This window comes from Parasteatoda tepidariorum, chromosome 8, assembly GCF_982258835.1.
Source record: "Parasteatoda tepidariorum strain Cologne lab strain chromosome 8, Ptep-v5.0, whole genome shotgun sequence".
Classification (NCBI taxonomy): domain Eukaryota; kingdom Metazoa; phylum Arthropoda; class Arachnida; order Araneae; family Theridiidae; genus Parasteatoda; species Parasteatoda tepidariorum.
In genome coordinates this window covers 51192096-51218205 of record NC_141762.1, presented here as the reverse complement: position 1 = coordinate 51218205, position 26110 = coordinate 51192096, and the positions used below count along the sequence as shown (strand labels likewise).

Here is a 26110-nt window from a genome sequence, read left to right as displayed (position 1 = left end):
CATTAAAATAAGTTTTATTTTGTCCATCAATGTTTTAAAACAGAAAAAGAATAAGTGCCAATACGTCTTTATGATGGTTTTTGATTACTGAAATCAGCAATCTTGACAAACTTTAGCAATAGCCATTTCTATGATATTCATCCGCCAGATTCAAGTGGCAGTTCTAAAATAAAAATTGTAACTGATTATTAAGTCCAGAAAAACCCAAAATTTTCAAATCCTCAATTGGACACGTTTTATGCTACATATAGAAAGTCACTTATTTCACTCTATTATTATCTTATTATTATCAGTTTATCAGTTTCCACTATTCCAGACATATATATATATATATATATATATATATATATATATATATATATATATATATATATATATATATATATATATATATATATATATATATATATATATATATATATATATATATATATATATATATATATATATATATATATATATATATTATAATATATAAAATATTATAAATTAACTTACTGTGATGCGCATAAAGTTCTTTAAAAAAATTCTGTGCAACTAAATGCTGCCCAAAAATAAATCTTATTTTGAAACATTTGGCTTTACAATTGTAGCATTGAGTTTCTTCCATTGAAATAACAAAGGGAAACGGAAGGTTGAAAATACTTTCCCTCGATTCACCTTACAGTCATTATGAGAGCAAAAATTATCATGATGTGTACGCTCTATTATATTTCACTTCTATGAAGTTAGCAAAATGACTTACTTATAATTGTCGTTATTTTGAAATTTATGTTTTTGCTAAACATTGCGGCAAGTGTAACATCTTTTGTTGCAACACGCCTAATGACAAGGCAAAACGTTCTGGTCTCGAATGAAATTTAAAAAACCTTTCATTATAATTATAATTATTATAATAGACAAATTATTTGTATTTGTCTGGTATATTTTTATTATTCTTACAAATTAAACACGATTCTTAACTTCAGTGTGTGTGCGCTTTACAAATATACCCTACTGCTTTCTATTTTACGATTCAATATCATATTTTATAATCTAGCAACTAAGCTATGAAAATATTTTTTAATCATTTTTCAAAATATTTGCATACATTTCCCCTTCTCACTTTTTGTATACCTTTTTATGCTTTATTTTGTATTTTTCTTAATTTTTTGTGACTCTTTAATTGGAATCTTAACGAACGTTTACTTACTCCAGATTTAAAAAAATATTTTTCTCATACTAAAACCTTCATAAAAAAATTTTTTTTTCCGCAAAATATTTGTACTGTAAGTTGTAGGCTATAGAACTAATTTTCAGGATTCAACTATAGAATTTACTACACATTGAAGTTTATTGTTTGTTCTTTAGACGTACAATTGTCTGAACTTTTAATGTCTCTTCAAGATATTTGAAGAAAATATTTCTATTTTTTAATAGAATTATTCTAATTATGCATTATTCCCGATATATTGTAGAAACTCATAAATTGATATATTCCACACTAGCCTAAAAAATGCCACCCTTTAAATACATATCATTTTATGACAGGAAATCAAAATCCCCTTTAAAAAGACAAAAACTGAAAAAAAATTACCATTATTTTATTAAAACGATCACAGTCAGCATGCAAAGGGTTAGCACAGGTTACCTAAATAAAATAAATAAATAATTAAATAAAAACAGGCTGTTGAGGGAATGATATTAAAAAGTAGTTTTGCTAAAAAGTTTAAGATGCATCAAATATTTGACATTATACTTTATAACTTGCTATGGAAGAAAAACAGCTTAAAAAATCTTAGTTGGTAATATCGAAATCCTGAAGTAAATCTTTATGTAGTTAGGGAGAAATAAACTAATATTTTTGAGTTCGTGGATAAATAAGTTTGCACTTAACGGAAAGATATAATTAAAAGTCAGAGGAGAATGATCTAAATGTCAATTTAATAAATTTCACAAAACAAAATTTTTTTAATTTTATTTTTTATTATATATTTTTTTAGCCGCGATGGCTCAGGGGATAGAGCGTTCGCCTTCCAATGCGGCGAACCTGGTTCGAATCCCAGTCGATACGAATTCCGCATCCGGCTTGCACCGCCTACAGTGCTGTTGTGAAATATCGTCAGTGGTAGACGGATCATGGGTTAGAGTCCCCATGCCGTCAGGCTAACCGCGGGAGGTTCTCGTGGACTTCCTCTCCATGCAACGCAAATGCGGGTTAGCTCCATCAAAAAGTCCTCCACGAAGGCAAATTTCTCCCAATACTCGATCCAGGAGTTCCCTTGTCCTCTGGATTGGGTTCAAAATTAGAAGGTTACGCAGTTGAACATTAGTAGTCGTGAACCCATAAAATTGTGCCGGCTGTTCAACGACGGTTATAAAACAAACTTACAGGTGGCTCAGGGAATAGAGCACTCTCTTCCCAATGGGGTGAATCGGGTTCGGATCACGGCGATGGCTGGTTTATTCGAATTCCATACCCGTCTCGCACGGGCCACAGTGCTGACGTGGGAGTTCTTCGACCGTTTGAGGTCTTTGAGATTTTCCTCTCCTTGTTACGCAAATGCGGGTTATTTGCATCAAAATGTCATCGACGAAGGCAAATTTCTCCCAATACTTGATCCAGCAGTTGCCTTGTCTTCTGGATTGGGTTCAAAATTACAAGGATATGAAGTTGAACATTAGTAGCAGTAAACTAAAAATCAGTCAGCTGTTGGTTATAAAAAAAAGAAAAAAAACGTTTCAGTTTGCTTTACATTGACAGTAAGAAAAGAAGACTACTCCTTGCTTTTTTATTTTGTGCAGAAGCTTCCAATTGGGGAAATCTGCTAATTCCTAACATTTACATAAGATGTTCACTTGGCATTTTTGCTTAAGCATTCTTGATGTTTAAATTTTCGTCGACTTTTTGTTGCCAAATGCACTTACATCATTCTTCTTTTCCATAACCCCCAGAAACTTTCACTTGGATTTTTCATCCTCTTGGATATTCGAAATTAAATAAATACTATGGAGTTAAAAATACGAGAAAAATACTAAAAATACTAAAATACAAGATTCTACTCATAAATCGTAGTTTTTTTTTTTTTTTTTTTTTTTTTTTTTAAAGAGAATGTTACTTATATCTTTCATTTATTTATCTGCTCAATTAAAAAGCGATGTTATTTACCGACCTTACATAGAAATAATGAATGAATTAATCATTCTCGTTTAAAACTTTTGAGCCATTGAGTAATTTCTTCTTTTTTCTTTGAAGAATAATAATTACGTTAAAAAACTTTTTCAAGAATTTTTTTTAATTTGTCGTGTATAACAATCACTAACACAATTATACTGCATTCATTTATTTTTCCATTATTTATTAATTTTATCTCTTATTTATTTATTTTTGTTGCAAATGTCTTTTTAACTGAACTCTCGCGTCCTATAATTGATCTCCTAAATTTAGCATTAGCTATTCAGTAGAATTGTAGATACACTGTTCTACGATATGTTCTACGATAATGTTCTACGATACCTTAAATGTTATGGGGGGTTTTACAATTTTTTCTAACTTCAGTCAAATAACTATACAGGGTATGTCACAATTATTTCTTTTATTATATATTTATAAATTCTTTGTATTAAGGGGACCGGAAAGTAATGTCACTTTGGTGCATTTGATATTTGTAATCAAGATTTTATTGTTAATCAATAATGTATTCACTCTAGTTAGCAAGAACCTTTCAATGCCGGATCGAAAATGAATCGAAATGGATCGAAAAAATGAATTGGTTTTTAAGACGAACGAGTATTTATTTCACCGAAACGACATTACTTTCCGGTCCCCGTAATACAACCTTAAAATTCATAGGTGTTTGTATACTTGTATTTACCTGATTCTACTCTCTTTAATTACAACATAGAGAGTTTCGAAATAATGGATTTTAATGCATAGTTATAGAATCTTTGAATAGTATTCAAACTCATAAACATTTGCATAATTTTTTCTTCCTGAATTTACTCCTTTTGAAACCGCGAGTTTCACAATCATTGCTTTTAGTGAATGTGTTTGGATAATTTTTTAATAAAGATTTTAAAATTTTTATTAAGAGCATTACCTATATAATTATTTTATTATGTTCATTGTTAGAAGTAAATACTTAAATGTATCGAGTTTAAGTTTTTAGAAAATTATCCATAATTATTTTTAAATTGCATAAAAAATTTTTCTAATTTGAATTTTATATTTTTATATGCTGTTGTTTTAACTTCGTGGCAACACTACCTGATGTTTTTAAAAACTGTGGCAAAAGAGCACGAGTACTTTAGAATTGAGCAAAAGCGTTAAGTTTTCATTGCTTATATAAATCACATGAAGGTATTAATAATATTATTCCCTACATTTTTAGATAATTTTTCGACCTTCATATTTTTAATGATACTTAATATGTTTAAAATACTTTTCCGAATATGTTTAAAATATTCATTTAATGAAGCCATACACTTCACTATTAATTTAATCTGTTCAAAATTGTGCTAAACCATAGAATCTCTGAAAATTATATAGTTAGAATATTTAACTATTCAATTTTAATTACTTAAATATTAGCCTTTCAATATTTACTCATCAATTAGATTACATGAAGTTGATCAGATCGAGCATAATATATTATGTTTTGGAGCATATTATATTATGTTATATTGATATTATGTTAGAAGGAACAAGTAAAAATGTATGCCTTACTGAATAATAATCGAGTACACTTCTTCCACATTCAATTGAAAGAGTTTCCTAAAAATAAAATCTTTTCATCATGATATGCTTAAGAACGTTAAATCGTGCTCAAGCGTAAAACATATTAACTTCAAGAACAAATAGCTTATGATATGAGACAACAAATATGCATTGAGCATTAACAACTGATCTGTAATAGTAGAAACAAGCTACGCAACCATAATTTAAAACTAAGTAACAAACTTGGCAGAAATGCTGTTTTGCATAAAAATAGTATTTCCCAATTTTATAAAAAAAATTGTCAACAATATATTTTAAAAATACTTTCCAGAAAGGAATGTATACTCTCTCGTGACTTCTAGGCTTTAGAGGTTCCTACTCGAACTTTCCGTAGATGATGCCCTTTTTCAAGAAAAATATGATGTAACTCTTGTTTCAACTATAACAGTAAGGACAGTGTAATAGGACTCATGGCAGCAGCTTATCTGTCAAGGAAGTCCCAAACGTTTGCTATCAGATTTAGGTACAGTGATCCGTTCTATACATATCTCTACGTTCAATATTTTCACATTCCAGAAAATCCTTAGTATGATGAGATCTATATGTCCACCTGCCCAAAAATCAGAATCAATTTGCAAGACGCATAAACTTTGCATGTCCCCTAAGTTCCTTTTTTTAATGAACATACACTGGTGAGAACAATTAAAGGGTCAAATGTTTTTTTTGCAATAAAAAAAATTACCAAAGCAAATAAAACCGAACTGGGTCAGATATCATAATTTATTAGACTAATACATGGGAAAACAAAAAGGGGCGCAACTTGCACCCTAAATAAGAAAATTGGTCACTTGTCTAGCACAGCACCTGACCGACACTCTTTCAACCAGAGAAAAACATGTCTAATAGGATGTATCATCTCCTTTAACAGATACATAACTCTCGCATCTGCGTTTCATACTGTTTAACGCTGTTTTTTTATCAATCATTGTTACAACAGCCTTCACTCTTGCACCAAGCAACCTCGAGCTCATCCAGGGTTGCTGGAGAAGGTCTTCGAACTGCAATTGAGCTTCCAAGGGTGTCCCATTCGTGTTTGATGTGATTAAGGTCAGGGGACATTACAGGCCACTCCAATAGCTGATCATTCTCCGATTGGAGGTATTCGTCCGTTGACTGAGCTCTCTGTTTATGGGCGTTATAATCTATAAATATGAAATTTGACTCATATGCCAAATGGAAAAATCTCACATAGGCTGCAAGTATCTCGTCCTTGTACCACTGCATTGTCACAGTAAGCTTACCTGACAAAAAATTAGTCACCTTAGTGAGCAAACACCGACTAATCGTTAGGTTTCGTAAGATGACGTAGTGGTCAAGTGACGTGCTCAACTGTGTGCGCACTGACTCAGTGTGATCAAAGGTAAGAAGCCATTAGTGAGATATTTTTGTTTTTAGCGGAAATTGTGTGTAAATATGGGTAAGTGTAAGGATGTGACAGTGAGTGTTGCAAAAAGGGGCAATTGTGTTTAGCCGTGCCTATGGTCATGCGGTGAATGAAGTTGCTGAACTCAAGCACATAAAGCTGTGCGACTTCAGTGGGCTAGAAGTCACCGATCGAGGACTGCTGCTGACTAGCGTAATAAAATATGATCTGAAAAATCACGTTTTTGCCTTTATTAAAATGACGCACGTAATCGAGTGCACAGAGGAACAGATGAAGCATTTTATACTGACTGTGTGCAAGGTCAGGTTCTACTCGGAGGTGGGTCTGTCAAGCTTTGGGTCTGTTTTTCTTATTATGGATTGGGTCAATCACTGAAGTGGCCACAAAAATGAACCAATATGCTTATTTGAACATTCTGGATGATCAAGTATAGCCTTCCAGACAATATCTTCGTGAAGAGTATGCTGTCGATACCCCTATTTTTCAAAATGACAACAGCAAAGTTCATCAGTCTGGAGTAAAATATGATTGGTTTTATAAACACTCAGACACTCAATTACATCTCGACTGGCCTTCAAAATCACCTGACTTGAACCCTATTGAAAATTTGTGGGTCATGTTGGAACAACGAATAAAACGCCAAAATCAGCATCCTCGCAATTTGGTGGATTTGCGCGATCAAATCCTCAACGAGTGACTTAAACTGGATTCGATATACTCGACGAACTGGACTAGCATTGAGTTTCCTTGCCGTCGGGTTAACCATGGAAGGCTTCGGTGGTTTTCCTCTTTATGTAACAAAAGTGTTTGTTAGTTTCAAGTAGTATATAAAGGCCAACCCTGGCACAAATTCTAGCGCATGAATCGTCGTTCATATACTACTGTTATAAATTATATTTTTATATACAATATGAATTTTTTTATCGAGAAAAGGTAAATTTTTTGTGGAATAACTATAAAAATGACAAAAAAGTTCTCCAATTTTGTCATTTAACAATTTTTCATGTTTTCATGTTCAATTTCGACTGAGTACTAGATTGTTTTGCATTAAATTCTTCATTTAAGCATAATGTATCTTTATATTGTTATGGCAAATATTTTGTGAAATAATTTTGCGTCTTTACGGAGGCAAATTAACATATGAAAAGAAGCACCATTGTATGCTGGTTTGTCGATAAGCCGCTACACTTCTACTGTAATGCACCCGATCACAGTATTTTATATTTTGCAGTGTAAAAAAGGAGTTTCTTAAAATTAAGCAAAGATGTGTCAAAATAGCTGTAGTCGAAACTGATAACCTGATGCGCTCAAAATTGAAACAGCATATTATGTGGAGGAAGAGAGGCTTGTCAGCTGTCCGCATAAATTGAGAAAAAGATTTCCGAATAGTCAGCAGGATGCACCATGGGTGTAAACTCCGTCCCAGTGAGTATTAAGAAGCTTTGTATAGCAATGACACCAAATGAGATACATTCCATTCAGTGAAAAGTTTATAAGTTATAGCGAGAAAAACAAAACATAAAATTATAATCACCGATCTCCTGAAAGCTGTCGGGATTAGATTTTCAAAATTGCAACCCTTTGTACTGTCAAAATCAGAAATTTGCATGCTATGATGTGTCTATATAAATCTCACTAATACTCCATTGACTAGGTGTATAACTCTGGTGCATAGATCATCCTAGTACGAACTTGTATGTACTTGGTTCAAGTAATGCCGTCAGTCAACAAACACCATTCATTTCTCTTTTCACATTTTTTTTAAGACTATGCATTTTTCTCAGGCATGTTTCAATTTTGAATGAATGGAACTTTCGAATTCGACTATTATATGTTTCTGAGCTATTTTGACACATTTTTGTTAAATTTTGTGAAGTTTCAAACTGTGAAGCTATATATATGTCTTAATATTTTGTTTATAATTCTACTTACCCGAAGTTCTGTGTCTAAGTCGCAAAATTCTTTAGCCCCATCAGTCATGTTTGTTGATTGAATTTTATATATTACAATTCTTCGGGCAACTTCACTTACGTCCTGAAAATAAATTTGATGAGATTGTGGTTAATAAAAGGTTCTCCTGAAAGTGTAACGTTTGTGTTCCTTGCATTTACTTAATCAATTCTTCGCATGACAATTATTTTAAAGTGTTAAAACCATCCAATTGCACATTTTAATCATAATAAATTTATTATATATCTGAAATATTATGATTAAAATCTCAGTAAAATGTCAATTTCTGTTCTTCACATTTTTCAGTTCGATTTAAATATTCAGAGTAAATTTTTAATTTAAATACAAAGTACAGTGAATTTATATTGATAACATATTTGTAGTTATATATCAAGGATATTAAACATATACAAGGAGGCTCCGCCCCCTGCTCTCTAACGCTCGCCAGACCCCGAGAATTGCTACGCAATCCTATGTGGTTCACGCCGTGAACCATGGCTCGCTGCACTCGCTCGCCAATGAACACAATGTTCTAGCACAACGACATAGTATATTATCATCAAAGACGTAGTATTTTATCATCAAAGACTTAGTATTGTACTTATGTAGAAGAATTCTATCAATGTTCTTATTGGCCTTTAAAAAAGTATATTAGCTATTTAGATTGTACATGGTGAAAAAATCAAAACATTAGCTAAATGAGAAACTTATCAGCAAAATAAATTATCAAATATTGCAGTTACTCACCTAAATTCAACTAAATGTGTATAATAAATTAGTTAATGGTAGAAATTCTCAAAGTTTTAGAAAAAAATTTTATTATTTAAAAATAAAAAATTTAAACCCTAACTTTTCCTTGTGAGATAATAACCCTCAAAAAGTCTTTCATTTTCAAGAACACAAAAATTTGTTTAAGCGCCAAATGAAATATTTTATGGTGATCAGCATTATTGAAATCAATTTCTATATTAATTAACATTTGTGATAAAGTACATAACATTTTACCATTCCATTACAGAGCGTAAACATCCAGTATTGTTTTCAATGCGTCTGTTGGTAGCTTCAGTTGAATCAAAAATATACAGCTGCCAGTATCCAGCATTATTTTGATCATTGCTATACAAAGGTGACACCATATGATAAATTTGACCATGAATCCGAAAACAATACGGTCCATTTCCAGGAGGTGGCTTTATGTGTGCTCCAAATGATGCAAAAGCAAGAGCAGAATTATATTCCCGGATATGATTTCGATAATTTTGTGCCTCAATCGAATTATCACTTGATAATTTTTGCAGCAACTCGGGAATGTCCATTAGTGTAGGCAAATTAATTTTTCCATCGTGGCAGCATTTCGTATATTTGCCAGAAGAATTTCTTTCTTTGGCCCAGAAGTAAGCATTACAGTAGCTACATTGTTCCGTCATTGAGCCAATTGTGGTGACCTGCCTACTACAACTCAACGCTGCCAGTCTCGTATCCCATAGCAACGAGGAACACAAATAAAAAGAATACTAATGTTTTCTTTCTGCTGCTGCTATATAATTCTCCTGTTTTTAATATGTACGTTATTGTTATCATTCAAAGCTGTTAATATATTATATTTTATAATAAGAAGCGAGTCTACTTATTTCCTCCACAAACTGGTGACCTCGGATTTATTACGAATCACAACCTGCAATGTTGTACGAATATGGAGTTTATGTGCAAAAGCCTGAGCAACAATAAGTTGTCAAGTGTGATGAAATTCAAGTAAGACATTTTACCTTTGATTTAAAGTGTTTTGCCACTTTCTGGTAAGTCAACATATTTCTGTCAGAATTTTATCGGATCTATGTATAGTGTGTAGAATTTGAGTCGCCAATTTCTCTGATTTAAAGTACCAAGAAGCTGTGTCGCTATATACGTATATTGATTATTTTTCTTTGTTATTGAGTATATTTGACTGATCTAAAATGGTTGACAACAATGCTTCTTCACAATTGGCGCGAGTTGCAGTTAAGCCTCCGTCATTTTGTCGCCAAGACCCATCGCTATGGTTCATTCAACTGGATGCGCAATTTAAATTGAGTCACATTACTGCTGACGAAACTCAATTTTATACAGCGATCTCCGCTTTAGAATCAGAAGTACTTCAATCAGTTCGCGAAACTATCATTAGTCCACCGGCGATGGAAAAATACAAATCTTTAAAAGAAAAATTAATTTCTGTTTATTCAGAATCCGAAACAGTTAAAACCAAGCAACTATTGCAAGATTTATAGCTGGGTGATATGAGGCCTTCTCAATTGTTGTCTAAAATGTCAGACTTATCCGCCGGCAACTTAACGGACAATATTCTTAAAACATTATGGATGAATAGACTCCCATCAAACATGCAAGCCATTTTAGCTGCCAGTAGTGAGCCTCTTACGAAACTGCCCGAAATCGCTGATAAAATACACGAGCTGGTCATGCCAATGCAAATACATGCAGTTCAGACTTCTGATCAAGGTATTGAGGTGTTACAGGCTCAAATTAATGAATTGTCCAAACAGGTCTCTCAATTAGTTGCCATTCAAGCTGAAACTTTTCGGCGCCATCGCTCTCCATCACGTGGTCGATATGCACGTCGTAGCCCATCAAGGAAACGTTATGAAAGCCCTCCTCCGGGTATTTGTTTTTACCATCACAATTTTGGAGAAAAGGCAAACAAATGCCGCCAACCGTGTCGTTATAACAACCAGGGAAACGAGATGGGCCGTCGCTAAAAGTCGTGAACGACAGCGGCCGAAATATTGCACGCCTTTTTGTCATCGATAAGAATTCCGGTTTAAAATTTCTTGTAGACACCGGGGCTGATGTTTCTGTCGTTCCACCACATTTTCATGAGCAAAGCGCCAAACCAAATTACAACTTTACGCAGCAAATGGAACTCCTATACAAACTTTTGGTGAACGCCTGATATCTGTTGACTTAGGATTGCGCCGCAAATTGCAGTGGCCATTCATTATCGCCTCCGTTTCAAGTCCAATTATTGGCGCTGACTTCTTGCAAAAATTTTCTTTGCTTGTTGATCTTAAAAATCGCCGTTTAGTAGATTCTTCAACGAACTTATCTTACCCGGGAGAAATTCGCAATAGTCAAGATTTAAACATTAAACTGATTTCCGATACTTCTCCATGGCATCAACTTCTCAGAGAATTTCCTACAATCACGCGCCCAGTTATGGGTAATTCACAACCCAAACACGATGTACTACATTATATTGAAACTACCGGACCCCCAATTGGTTCTAAACCAAGACGTTTACCTCCAGACAAGCTCAAAGCCGCCAAAGATGAATTTCAATACATGATGGAACAGGGAATTTGCCGCCCATCGAAAAGTTCATGGGCCAGTCCGCTCCATCTAGTTCGGAAACGAAATGGTAACTGGCGCCAGTGCGGGGATTATCGCCGGCTAAATGCAGCTACAATTCCTGATCGTTACCCAGTCCCGCACATTCAAGACTGTATGCAAGTCTTAGAGGGAAAAACTATTTTTACAACTATTGATCTTGAGCGGGCGTACCACCAAGTACCCGTTAATCCAGCTGATGTTCCTAAGACTGCGGTTATAACGCCTTTCGGACTATTTGAGTTTCCAGTCATGACTTTCGGCTTATGCAATGCCGCTCAAACGTTCCAACGCTTCATGAATCAGGTGTTAATCGGCCTGGACTTTTGTGTGCCTTATTTTGATGACGTCTTAATCGCTTCCTCTTCAGAACAAGAACACTTATCTCATTTAAGAACTATTTTTGAACGGTTTCAGAGTTACGGAGTCAGTCTCAATCCTTCCAAATGCGTTTTTGGCCAACAAAAAGTATCCTTTCTTGGTCATGAAATTTCCGCTGATGGCGTTCGACCCCTTTCAGATAGAGTCACCGCTATCCGCGATATGCCCGAACCATCTACAGTAAAGGACTTAAGAAGATTTCGTGCCATGCTCAATTTTTACCGACGTTTCCTACCTCATGCCGCGACCATACAAGCACCTCTAAATTCTTTTTTGGTTGGAAGCAAGAAAAATGACAAACGTGTTATAACCTGGACCACAGAATCACACGATGCTTTCCAAAAATGTAAAAATGATTTAATTCCGGCAACTAATTTGCAATATCCATCAGCATCTAAACCATTATCACTCTACGTTGACGCATCGACAACAGGTATAGGAGCAGTTTTACAACAGAAAGATCAAAAATCATGGAGACCACTTTCATATTTTTCTAAAAAACTCTCACCAGCCCAAACCAGATACAGCACTTACGATCGCGAATTATTAGGAATTTATGAAGCTGTAAAGCATTTTCGACATATGCTGGAAGGACGCGTTTTTATGATTTTCACTGATCACAAACCATTAACCTATGCTTTTCAACAGCGTTCAGATAAAGCCTCCCCTCGTCAAATGAGACACCTAGACTTCATACGCCAATTTTCAACAGATATCCGTTATGTGGAGGGTTCACAAAATATCGTAGCAGACACCTTGTCTCGCATCGAAGAATTAGCCATTCCTTCGCCAATTGACTTTGCTGCCCTTGCAGATGAACAATATCAGGACACCGAACTACAGACCCTCTTGAAAAACAAAACTACCAACAATCTCAACTTGCAGCCTATGCAGCTAACACCTGGAAAATCACTTTATTGTGACGTTCAGGATTCGAGAATTCGACCATATGTTCCCCCTGGGTTTCGACATGCCATTTTTAGTCAATTAAATCGTCTTTCACATCCTGTCATCAAGGCTTCAAGGAAACTTATACAACAACGTTTTGTGTGGCCTAGTATGCAAAAAGACATAGCGAGCTGGACACGTTCATGCTTGGAGTGCCAAAAATCTAAAATTGTCAGACACACCAATATTATACTCTTCGGCATCTACTGTTACATCTTGAAAAATTATTATTGCACTTGATCTCTGCAATCTACGTCTTCCATAACATTCCTCAACACTTTCTTGGGCACTTCGAACACGTTTTCTTTCATTACGTTTAAAAACCCTAGCAGCTTCACTAACATTCTGCATTTTAAAGCGTGAAAATTCAATACATAAATAAAAGCGAAATATAAAAAAATTCAATGCATTCAATACAAACACTTAGACGTTTTTTAGACGTTTAGGTAGCTCCCAGTAGAAAAATATCAATTCAACAGCGGCCTTTTAAGGCATTCTCACTTCAATTAATTAATTAATTCCTAATTGAGTTTAAATTAAATATTATCATATTTTTAGGACATGAATCTGAACTGAACAACCTGATAATGCTCACTCTGGTTATTGTTTCCGTTTTTAAAAGCGCTATATGTTGACCCACCTGAGCTAGTTTTGGCATGTGACATTTTTAGCAGCAATCATTGGTCGATTTTCTAACGTTGCCATTCTGGGAGTTGTAATGAGGCTTTTTTTTGGTGCCGTGTAAGAGAAATATATATATATAGATAATACATTTTCAAATTCATATTTTCAGAAAAATTCTATCCGTCAGTTTCTCTGTAATTACTGCCCACAATTATAAATTGTGTTATCAGAATTTATCATTTTGTCTATTATTTGTGTTAATTCAGAGATGGCACTGCTCTTGCATTGCTTTTTTAGAGTTGCCTCCTTCCTAAAATGAGTTAGTCTTGTTCTGACCAGCAACGAGTAAGGTTGGCCAGGGCAAAAGAGAATAGAAGGGCTGGTTCACTCCTTTGAAGAAACTCTTGCCGCACCAAACCTCCGATTTTCTTTAGTGACGTCACTGTGGCTCGAAGCATGCACTTTTACTTCAAGAACGAAGCGTTCGGTCTAACTAGCTCTAACTAATATTGGAGCATTCCTTTCTGTGACATATTCCAAGACATTTGTTGTTTCATAAAATGATTTTCCTCAGTTTATTGCAGTGAATTTACAAAAATTTTAACTATTAATAAAATGCCAGTTTGAGCGATACAACTTGCAAAAATTATGATATAAACACAAAAAGAAAAAATATAATTTTCCACGTGTTCCCTAAAGTAAATGAACAACTATGTAAAGTTTTGATTCAACGAATTGCGAACGAAATGACACAGTTAATATAAAACAGAAATACGTTTATTCTATCGTTAAAATCTTTTGTAGAATTTCACCTTCTAAATGGAAACCGCTTCATTACTTCAAAAAGAAAGGCAGGCGAAAAAATTAAAAATGAATAAAGTCAAGGAAAATTAAAGCGTAAATAAAATGTTTAAATAAACTATATAGTATATAGTTAAAATTCTCCTAATTTCATAGCATATTTTTTAATGTAGTAATTCTAAATATTTATGATTTTTTTAAATTATATTCTCTTAAAATTAAATATCTATAAATTATATTATCTTAAATTTAAATATCTATAAGCAATTGTAAAATTTCAAATATCATTATGAACCTAAATTATTATTTTGTTTCAGTAATTAGCGTTTAAGGTTGATGTTTCCTAATGTTTAAGAATGAACAAATTGCTATTAATGGCATATTTCAAATTCGGGATTCCAAATTTAACCCAACTTTTAGTTATCAAAGATTATGTAGATAAAAAAGTGTCGATTTATGCTTCTCTTAATAATCAAAGTTAAAACTGAACTTTTTAAAATAAAGTATTTATAGTGTCATTTTCGCCAACTAGTAAAATATTTTTATAAGTTTAAAATGGTATTTTTTTAATATAATGGCCAAGAAAGTTTCTTTGAACTCTGTTTATGAACGGAAATAATGTGTTAATTATGTAAAATTTGAAATCTAATAACCAGAAAAAGTCTAACTTAGTTTTACAGAGAGAAAAATGCAAAGTTATAATATCCCTGCTAGCGATCTCCGAGATCTGTGTATACAGTGACATCATGAGAAGAGAAATCGTAGCTTCAGCTCTAGGAGCGGAATGAACTAGTCCTTCGATTCTCTTTAGCCCTGAAGGTTGTCTGCCTAAGATCTTTTGTTAATTTTGTGTTTTCCTATTTTGTAATAAAAGTTATAAAATTTTATTTTGGAGTTTATTCAATATGTCTATTTCAACCGAAAACAGTTATCACATAAATATTAGTAATCTGTTCTCTTAAATGCTTCATAACCAAACAGAATAGGAATAAATTATTTATAAGACTTCTTATCCTCCATAAGATGATGAAATATGTAAAATTCTTAAACCATAGGTTTAATAAATTTTGCATTCAAATCAATTAAAAAATAAAAATATTTTTACAGGTTAGAACTATTGCCGCTTCTTTTATATTTCAATTTACATCTGGAATTTAATTTCTAGTTATCATTAATACGTACTTTTTTACTACTCGAAATATTACGCATGTTTAGATTTTCCATTTTCTGGAATTTTTCATAGCATCGTATAGAGTTATTTAACACGGCGTTTGCAAACTTGGAGTATGGGGGAAGGTACCACAAGGATTGTGATTTGCATGGTGACTCATGATGAGAAATATCGTTAGCCAATAAAGCCACCTCCTTATCATGTGCTGGATGTTTGTTTGTATTCAAACGGATGCTTTAAATTACTTTAATTTTATTTGAATTGTAATTTTTTTGAACGTTGCCTGAATGTGAGTACGTTCAGTCACTTTAAATCTTAATTGAAGGTTCATTCGTAAATACGATAGAATGAAAATTTTGCATTTTTGGAGAATTCATTTCCCTACATTTAAATCATTTTTAATGAGTAATTTCTTGTTGAACTTCATCACTTAATTTCATGAGCTAAATGAGACGTTTGTCCCCAGAATAGTGGTCACTGACCCCGAATAGAGGTCACAAATCTTATGACTTTGCGCGCAGCGCTACTTTACCATCTTTTTAATCTATTTTAAGAAAATATGGAAAAAGAACACTTCCATTAAATTTAGAGGGCTTGTAAAATGACTGTCCAATTTACAACCTTTGACCCTAATCCCGACTGTTTGAAGTTCTTAAATGCGACAATATATTTTTGCAACCTTTCTAGAGTTAGGTGTGGATTACAGCAATCAGTGTCATCTTTAATTGTTTACATATACGTACTACTTTGTAATCAATATTGCAATCGCATTTGCAAGTAATTACGATTGCAAGTAATCATTATCTACGATTAAAAGGAGTGATTAAATGTAGTCAGAACACGAAACGATTATGGCTAATCACGGTTACATTAGATAAATATATACGATAACATGTTATCATTGATTGCAATCAATCAGAAGATGTGATAATAAGTTATAATAATTACATGTAATCATGATTGCTCGCTATCAAAATATATGATGACAAAAAATTAAGATTAGCTATTATAACCTAACAATTGCAAATAGTCATGACTACAAGTAACTAAAATATTCAATTACAGCGTGAATTCCAGTACTACAAGACAAAAATATAAATACATGTGCTTAGGAGTAATGTATATATGTAATGTGTGTGTTAGTACTTAACACTTATGTCAGACCACCGAGTTTGCATGCACTGTGAGAATAAATAACATATAGGTATTTATGTCTTTCAATATTTGTATGTATGTGCATGTGCATCAATGCATATATATATATATATATATATATATATATATATATATATATATATATATATATATATATATATATATATATATATATATATATATATATATATATATATATATATATATATATATATATATATATATATATATATATATATATATATATATATATATATATATGCATTGATGTTACTGTTAAGAAATATTTGAAACTTACATTTATGTCAAGCTTGGAGGTGCAGTGACAATTTTAATTCGCGTTAGAGTTATAAATAAGAAATTAAAAAAATTGGTTGGAATTTCACTTGACTATATATTATCCAAATAATATGTCAAAAAATTTCTGTTTTTCCCGATAAGAAAACGATTAAAACTTGTAATATCATCCAAGACACTGTTTCAATTAACATTTTAAAGTTGTAATTCCAGAGTGGTCGAAGGTGTGGTTGATGGTAAATTCATATCGACAATAATATAGTGATAAGTTCTGCGCGTATCGCTCAAAATAAAAAAGGGAACATTCAAAGTCCCCCAGAGTAGAGTACTCTAGCTAGTCTTAAAATGCTCGGAATTTTGACAGATGATATACTCAATTTTGTGATAAAATGACAATAAATTTTGTTTTTAGTGATAAGGAAATCATTAAAATTTTTATTCGTACCCCACACGGAATTATAAAGTTTTAATTTTATAGCTGTTATTGTTCTGATTGACGATAAATGCCTATCAACGATAATATCGTGATATTTCCAAAAAAACAAGGAAAACTTGAATAGTCATCCAAACAAGAGCTCCAGTTGTATTTTAAGTATTCTAGATATATTTAAAATGATCGGAATCTTGATCGACGATAAACTCCATTCTGTGATAAACTGACGATAAATGCTGCATGCATTCATCCTGAAGCAATTTGAATTTGTATGAATCGAAATTTCGATAGTAAGATTTTACTGCTACAGACGCAAATGCAAGTAACTAAAAACGTTGTAAAAATACACTGTCTCATTCAGGTACCGTGAGTGTCGCATCTAATGGCTTGTTACCATAAATGCGACGAAAATGCCCTAAATGTCACAGTGACAAATCTTTGCTTAGGTTACAGATAAAAAGTCAATTTCAACAGGAAAAACTTGTTTAGAACTGTAGTCGTAATACTTCATCTAGTTTTAGTAAATATATCCAATAAAACAATGCGCTAAATGTCACAGTGACATATCTTTGCTTAGGTTACAGATAAAAAGTCAATTTCAGCAATAAAAATTTGTTTAGAACTAAATTCGTAATATTTCATCTAGTTTTAGTGAATATATCCAAACAAATATCAAGTTTGACCTAAATGGGACAAACTCATGCCACATTAAAGCACACTAACCTTATGGTCCAAAATTGCATGCAAATGAACTTGAAGATGGATGCTGTATCATCCTTTAATGCTCTAGAGCAGTGTTTCCCAAAGTGTGGTACGCGTACCCCCAGGGGTACGGGAACGGTTCAACCGGGGTACGCGTTCTCTTGCAGCAAACGAAAATTTCAAAAATGTTTACTTAAAAACAAAGCTAGCCATGAAAATTTACGATGACGTATTTTTCTATTGGCTATTTTTTGCAGAGTTAACAGTTAATAATTAGTGGTGTCAACAACGAGTTGTGATTTTTAACTTTGGTGTAATTTTTTTATAGTAAAAATAAAGATATTTTTTAAAAAAATATATTCATTTTTTATGAGTGGTACACAGCGTTACGAAAAATTTAGAAAGGGTACACTGAAGTCATAAGTTTGGGAAACACTGCTCTAGAGAGACAGACGCGTCGAGCTTGGCAAGAAAGCGTAAATTTAACACAAAATTTTGCTAATTTAGATAAGTAAAAGTATTGCCTCAAACTTGCACCAACAGCCAGTTCATATTAGGGAGGGTGATTTGGGGCGTACGATGAAGTTTCCGGCTTTGAGCTGCTGTGCATAATGTCCCAAATATTATGCAAACATTATGATGAGCCCAATACTTATTTCTACTTCAAGTTTGTAACTTCTGTAATGATTGATTATCACTGTATCTTCTATACTCTGCATACATTTCATGGATATTTTTAACCCTTTTAAACAAAATTAAAAATTATATTTATATTGATTTCATGTCATTTAATATTCATGAACAGAACAGCATAAAAAAAAGAGAGAATTTGGTCATTTATAGGGTAAATTGCAATGATTAAACGAACGGAATTATATTGCTTGCGAGTCTTTTATTTGAATTGTTTTAAGCCTAAATTTAAATAAATAAAATAATTAAGGAACTTACTTTTTCCGTGAATACAGGAACATAGCAGTTGAGTACTTGTTCTCGGAATTCAACATCTATTAAAGAGTTTTTAAAATTTAAAAAGTTTTTTATTCTACAAATATTTTCCATAAGAGAGTGTATGAATTACTTTGCAAAAGCATTTAACAGGATGATTATTTAAGATCTTACGTAACTTTGTAACTTTCGAAAAATTGTATCAAAAATTATAAAAGTATAGTCTATTCTGTGGCATGCAGGAGGTTTGTGGGAGTTCTAGGAAAAATCCTCAATTAGATGCCCCAAGAAAAAGGGTTGTAACAATGTAATAAAGGATAGGGTAAAAAAATAATTTTAACTGAAAAGAAATAACAATTGAACAATATATTTCTCTATATAAAAAACTCGTAAGACTGTTATGTTTTTGATGCGTTTCGGTGTTTAACTTAATGTCACATTTTGTTTTACTGAGCAGCAACTATAAGACTTAGATACTTGTTGTTACTAACGACACTTGCCAATCAGTAAGCCTACTTGAAATCTAGCAAATTTTTAAAGCAGTGGGTGCGTTTCTTGTGTTTTTCAGTGGCGCTATCGTTGGCGAACAAAATATTCCATTCGAATACGAATTCATCCACTCACACGTCGCAGGACGTTTACAGGAATGACCCAATCATACTCCATTCAGTCATTCACAAATTGTAATTTCCATCTAAACCAGAGAACTATCAATTTCGAATTCAGTACCCCCCAGTGGTATTGATTTGTTATGGGGGCTAGGATGACTTTGTGACCCCGATAGATTCAATGTGCACCACTTATAATTTAATACACGGGACTTCTTCGGTTGATGGGATTCGAACTTCCGTTCTGATGAACATCAGCCCAGCGTTCTACCAATCAGGCTATCTCGGCTCTACTTAGATACTTGTACGGTGTTTAGAGAAGTGTACAGGGATTAAGAAAAGAACAAAAAAAAACACATTTGATAATTACCGAGCATATGGGTTCATTTCGATTAAAGATGAACGAAACAGTCCCTACGAGGACGCCATACCACGAGAGAGAGAGAGAGCAAACTTAGAGTAAGCAATGAAGTTTCAATTATTTAAATAAAAATTCGAAATATCAAAATGCAAATCGATTATTGGAAGAGAACTTCTCCATTCCGAAATCCTTAGCTACCTTCTTATAATTTATCTCCATTTTGATAATTTAAAAATTTCTTTTCAGTATTTGAAACTTCACGGCTTACTCTAGGTTTGTCTGAACTCACTTATTCTATACTCTGAAGTTTAAATAAGTTATGGGGGTGAAAGAGAATTTACGAGGAATATTTTTCTCCCGTGGTATGGTGCCCTCTTAATACTTGAGAACCTCAGAGAATTTCCTCGTTAGAAGCATAACATTTATTGCTTCTACTTAATAATTCCAAATCAGAGGAAATTTTTATGAAGTTGACTTATAAAATTCTTCACGTTGAGTTATATTTCAACATGATAAAGCACATTTGACTCTTGAAATAAAAGTTCTGGATATTTTATAATGAAATGCCAGTACGGTCGGGATTTTCATTTGTTACATGGAACTATTTTCTTAAAGTGAAGTAGCATATCTTGTACCTCATCCAAAACTTAATATTTTTAATCTATAAACTTTTGGGCTTCGCACATTGAATTTATTGCCTATTACAATAAAATGTTTCGTTACTTGCTGACAACAATAAGATAAATCAATCTGAAACTATTCATGCTAATAATACAAGCCTGAGATCATTCATGTTAAGATCATTAAGTGATTCATGTTAAACGACTCATGTCAAATTTTTTAGTAGAAGCTAAGACTGCTGCAGAATCTATCTGAAACTATTCATGCTAATCTTATGTGCCTAACCTCAATGCTAAATAATTTATGTTAGACTTTCGTGTAGAAACTGCTATGTCTGCTAAAGAATCATTCTGAAACTGTTCATGTTAATATTATATGCCTAAGATCAATGTTAAGCAACTCATATTAGTCTTTATAGTAGAAACTGCTAAGATTGCGGCAGAATCAATCTCAGACTATTCATGGTAATATTATGTACCTTACCACAATGTTAAATAATTCATGATAGACTTTCAAGTGGAAACTGCTAAGACTGCTAAAGAATCCATGAGTCATTCTCACAAAAAGGAGATTTTTTAAGTCCCTTAGTAATAAATATTAGGAAATACAGCAGATATCTTAATATTTTTCTTCATCATTTTTCGTAAAGTTCTAACTAACAAATCATTTGCATTACTGCTAAATGTATTTAATACTTCATTCTTAATTTTCAATAAACATAGCTTCAAAATCCCCTCCGTGGACGTCCCTACGTCTGTGACACAAAATAATTTTAAATGGCTGTTAAGCTATTTAAATGTTATTTTAATGATTTTTGTAGTTTTACCTAGTTAAATGTTTATATTAACTTTTTATTTAATATTTAAAAAATATATTTTTTTATATAAAATAAATGACTAGTAAACTTTGTCCATCAAAAATGAAATCTCCCTCCATGGACAATTAATATAGTTCGGTAAATATGCAATAAAGGGTAGCATATGCGAAATCCATATAAGACAGCTGCTGGGAAAGGAAACATTCCATTTTCTAATATTTACTATCAGTTGTTTTTGTATCAGTTACTATCAGTTGTGTCAGTTTTGGATTGTTGTGCTCAACTGGGGTTTGGCAAAGTTCTCACCGTATACTCCGTGGACATCATAAAGAAGGTAAGAGAAAATTATTTTATTTTTGATAGATGAATTTTAGATTGCAAAAATAGTATATTTAATATAAAGATCTGCCCCATTTATGTAACTTTAAAATTAAAAATCAGTAAAATTCAAGAACTAGTTTTTGTCTCCTCCGTGGACATAACAAGTCCACGGTGGAGAAGACACAGTCAATGGAAGAGACAATGTGTTAGATAACTATTATTCAATTTGAATAATTAAAAAACTATATTATTTTAATTGATATTTTTTAAACTGGAACAAATGTGTTAATTTGTTTGTATTTTTAAAGGAAATCAATTAAGTTTAACTTTTTCTTTTTGGAGAAGTAAATATTGGCAATTTTTCTAAATAATTTCTGTGATGTTTAAAATTTTTTTTCTCTTCAAAGTTTAGGAAAAAAAGGGCAAAACCAAAACGGCAAAAAAGAAAGCAATCAAATGTTCAAATGCAAAAGAGAAGGGAACAGAAAGAACTTAGCATGAGACAAGCTAAACATATATTAAAAGAAAACCCTATATTGCTTAAAGAAAGTAAAAAAAAAGAGCAAGAAACTTGTATCAGAGCTAAAATTGTATCAGAAAAAGATTCAACAGAAAAATCGTGATTAAATGTACTTAAATTTCTAGAAATTGATAGAGCAAGCCGTTTGTGCCCAGGGAAAAAAGAAGCAATAACAAGAAGAAAAGAGAAAGAACAAAAACGTTATTTGGATGACAGTATGTTTAACTTGCATAAAATGTTCATATAAGAGTACCCTTAACACTCAACTTTCATGTGGAGTCTGAATTTTTATTTCAATAGTCTTTACATTTTAATTTATTAATATTCAGTAAGAGTTACTTAAAAAATTGTACACCTAGGTTAAAAATGGATGTTTCCTTTCATAGCAGCAAAATTATTCAGAAGTATCTATCTCGAATAAATTAAATATTTCATTATTTACCTATTAATGTTAAACTCATATCAGTTGTACCCAATATTTAATGAATTAATCTTCATTGACATGTTATAACATAAAATGTCTCCTCCGTCGACTATTACATCTCCTCCGTGGACAAGGCAGAATTTAAAATATTTTAAATCGTGTAAAAAATAAAATAGAAAACTTGACAATTATTATAAGGGCTTATAACAAAGATAAATAAAGGCATTTATGTAATTTTTATCACTTTTTTAACTACTTTAATTTAAGAAAATTTTTTAGTCTGTTTATACCTTTTCAGTGAGAATGACCCACACCTGAAATTATTCATGTTAATATTATATGCCTAAGATAAATGTTAAGCAACTCTTTACATTGATTTTATTAGACTTTATAGTAGGAACTGCTAAGATTGCTACAAAATCAATCTCAAACTATTCAAGTTAATATGATGTACCTAACCTCAATGTAAAATAATTCATGTTAAACTTTCGTGTAGAGACTTCTCAGCAGAGAAGATTAAAGTTCCGGTTAGACAGCTTTTAGACAAACAGAGTAGAATAAGATAAACTATTGAGAATAAGAAAGTAAGTGATATCATGTACTTAAGTTAAGCAATGTATATGAACAAGTGAGACATCTCAAAACTACGTTAAACGAAAGAGGTATAAGAGAGATAGAGGAACGAACTAATATATTTTAAATATTTCGTGTTTCTTTTTATAAATTTAGAATCATAATTGAAATTAATTTATTTTTAATGAAGTATAGTTAATCAAAATCTTTTCAAGTAACATACATTTAGTTGTCACTTTTGGCAACCATCTTTATAACTGTGATGAATTTACCTCTTTGCTGCTCCTTACTGCGCAGCATGATGTTACAGTTGTACTCTATTCTTGACTTAAACTCATAATGTTGAACAAATTTTTAAGAACTGGAAATAATTTCAGATCGGGAAAAGACCCTTTTAATAAATCACAGATGTCAGACCCTGAACTTATGCAAAAGTTATAAACATGAAACAATCTAAGATACAACAACATCTGCACTCGCAAACCAATTTAAACAGATAAAAAAATTTAATTATTTTACGTAAAACCAGGGAAAAAAATCATAACATACTTTAAGAAAATGTCAAATTAAACTAAGATGAAAAAATTACTTTGCTAAGAATTTACTCTTTGAATTTGACAACAAATTAAATTCTGATTTTTATTCAGACTTATATGATGCTTCTCGACCAACATTTATTTAATTTCGCATAATTTATAGCAATCTTAAAAAAATTAAAATCGTTGTTGTGTTATTAACGTTTCTACAATTGAGTGAGAAAAATTTATAAACGACATTTAATTTTCTAGGTATTTTTAAGTTTTTGATTAAAATTCAGAATCTTTTTTAGAATGTCGTGTAATTTTGCATTTTTTAGACAACATTCAATTCACCACATTTAAGTATGACTGGGGAAAATTCTCAAGTGTTGACAATTTCATCAAAGGAATAATTGTTTTTTTTGGTTGAACGTAATGTAAAGTATAAGCAAATAAAGTACCTGCTTCACATAAGGCCCAAATCCAACATGGCTGAAGATATTCTTGCGTTATCCCAAATGCAAAGCAAGAAAAAATTATTAATATTTCCTTGACAGAAAACATTTTACAGGAGTTTTGGTCTTTGATTTCTGTATCAGTAAGATAAGGTATCCGTTGAAATGACAGCCCTATTAAATAGTAAACGCAATTAAGTATTTCGTGCGTTGCAATCATACTGCTTGAAATTAAGTTGAAGGCAATATTTCTTTTGTTCAATTATCCTAACAAATAATACGGTTAACAGAAGTAACGTAAATAAATGGTCCCCATTTTCCTAGTATGGAAACAAAGACTTGTTTCCATTTTTTCATTTGTACAGCTTTTTTAATTGTTGCAATGTAATACAATGTAAAGAATTTTCGATGCTTAGTGAACAATTTATTCTGATAACGTGATAAATTTTTAAATAGAATTTTCCTTATTTATCTCTCTTTCTTCCTTTTGTTAGACTTAGATCGGATATTTTCCCCCTAACTTATCACGCTAAAATCTATATATATATTTCTCTTACACGGCACCAAAAAAAAGCCTCATTACAACTTCCCGAATGGCAACGTTAGAAAATTGACCAATGATTGCTGCTAAAAATGTCACATGGCAAATGTCACATGAGGTGGCTCAACATATAGCGCTTTTAAAAACGGAAAAAATAACCAGAGTGAGCATTATCAGGTTGTTCAAATCAGATTCATGCCCTAAAAACATGATAATACTTAATTTAAACTCAATTAGGAATTAATTAATTAATTTAAGTGAGAATGCTTTAAAAGGCCGCTGTTGAATTGATATTTTTCTACTGGGAGCTACCTAAACGTCTAAAAAACGTCTAAGTGTTTGTATTGAATGCATTGAATTTTTTTATATTTCGCGTTTATTTATGCATTGAATTCTCACGCTTTAAAATGCAGAATATTAGTGAAGCTGCTAGGGCTTTTAAACATAATGAAACGTGTTCGAAGCGCCCACGAAAGTGTTGAGGAATGTTATGGAAGACATAGATTGCAGAGATCAAGTGCAATATTAAGTATTGGCAGTAGTCAAGGGTAAGTATCAAAATCAAAACTCCCCGATTAGAAATGCAGCATGGCGACCTCCACATGGTATTTCTCGGGTAATGCTAACAGCCATGCATTTTAATTTATTGTATGTAAGACATCCTTATTTTGTTCTAAAATGTTAAGTACTTTATCACAAATGTTAATTAATATAGAAATTGATTTCAATAATGCTGATCACCAAAAAATATTTCATTTGGCGATAAAACAAATTTTTGTGTTCTTGAAAATGAAAGACTTTTTGAGGGTTATTATCTCACAAGGAAAAGTTAGGCTTTAAAGTTTATATTTTTAAATAATAAATTTTTTTTTCTAAAACTTGCAGAATTTCTAGCATTAACTAATTTATTATACACATTTAGTTGAATTTAGGTGAGTAACTGCAATATTTGATAATTTATTTCGCTAATATGTTTCTCATTTAGCTAACGTTTTGATTTTTTCACCATGTACAATCTAAATAGTTAATCTACTTTTTTATAAGCCAATAAGATAGAATTCTTCTACATAAGTACAATGCTATGTCTTTGATTATAAAATACTATGTCTGATGATAATATACTATGTCTTTGTGCTAGAACATTGTGTTCATTGGCGAGCAAGCACAGCGAGCCATGGTTCACGGCGTGAACTACACAGGATTGCGTAGCAATTCTCGGGGGTTGGCGAGCGTTAGCGAGCAGGGGGCGGAGCCTCCTAGTTATAGATAATAGACTCATGAACTATACTGAAAATTTTTTTTTCAACTTTATTAATTTATTTTAGGTTGTTTTAGAGTGGAGTCTAAATTATTGAAGCAGTTGGTTCCAGATGCACATACACCGAATGATCAAAACATTCAGATTTTTGAAGTAACATCGTTTTTT

General features: G+C 32.1%; 1 protein-coding gene across 1 annotated transcript; it reads right to left on the bottom strand.

Annotated features, from left to right (window-relative positions):
• On the bottom strand, positions 1-24369 carry LOC107438662 (uncharacterized). Its single transcript, XM_043049740.3, has 6 exons — positions 24150-24369; positions 18929-18984; positions 8073-8174; positions 4706-4753; positions 1577-1630; positions 1-163 (listed from the first exon to the last, which is right to left on the bottom strand). The coding sequence occupies exons 1-6, from the start codon at positions 24361-24363 to the stop codon at positions 113-115; spliced, it is 525 nt and encodes a 174-aa protein (XP_042905674.2). The 5' UTR covers positions 24364-24369; the 3' UTR covers positions 1-112.
• Between the last annotated feature and the right edge of the window lie 1741 nt (positions 24370-26110).

What these genes read in the sequence shown, in the direction of transcription:
- LOC107438662 (XM_043049740.3), bottom strand. Translation starts at nt 24,363, where the DNA reads ATGATTGCAACGCACGAAATACTTAATTGCGTTTACTATTTAATAGGG. An exon ending in GTGTACTCGATTATTATTCA is followed by an intron (nt 1,631 to 4,705) that starts GTAAGGCATACA and finishes TATTTTATTTAG; the next exon opens with GTAACCTGTGCTAACCCTTT. An exon ending in ATCGTTTTAATAAAATAATG is followed by an intron (nt 164 to 1,576) that starts GTAATTTTTTTT and finishes TTTTTATTTTAG; the next exon opens with AACTGCCACTTGAATCTGGC.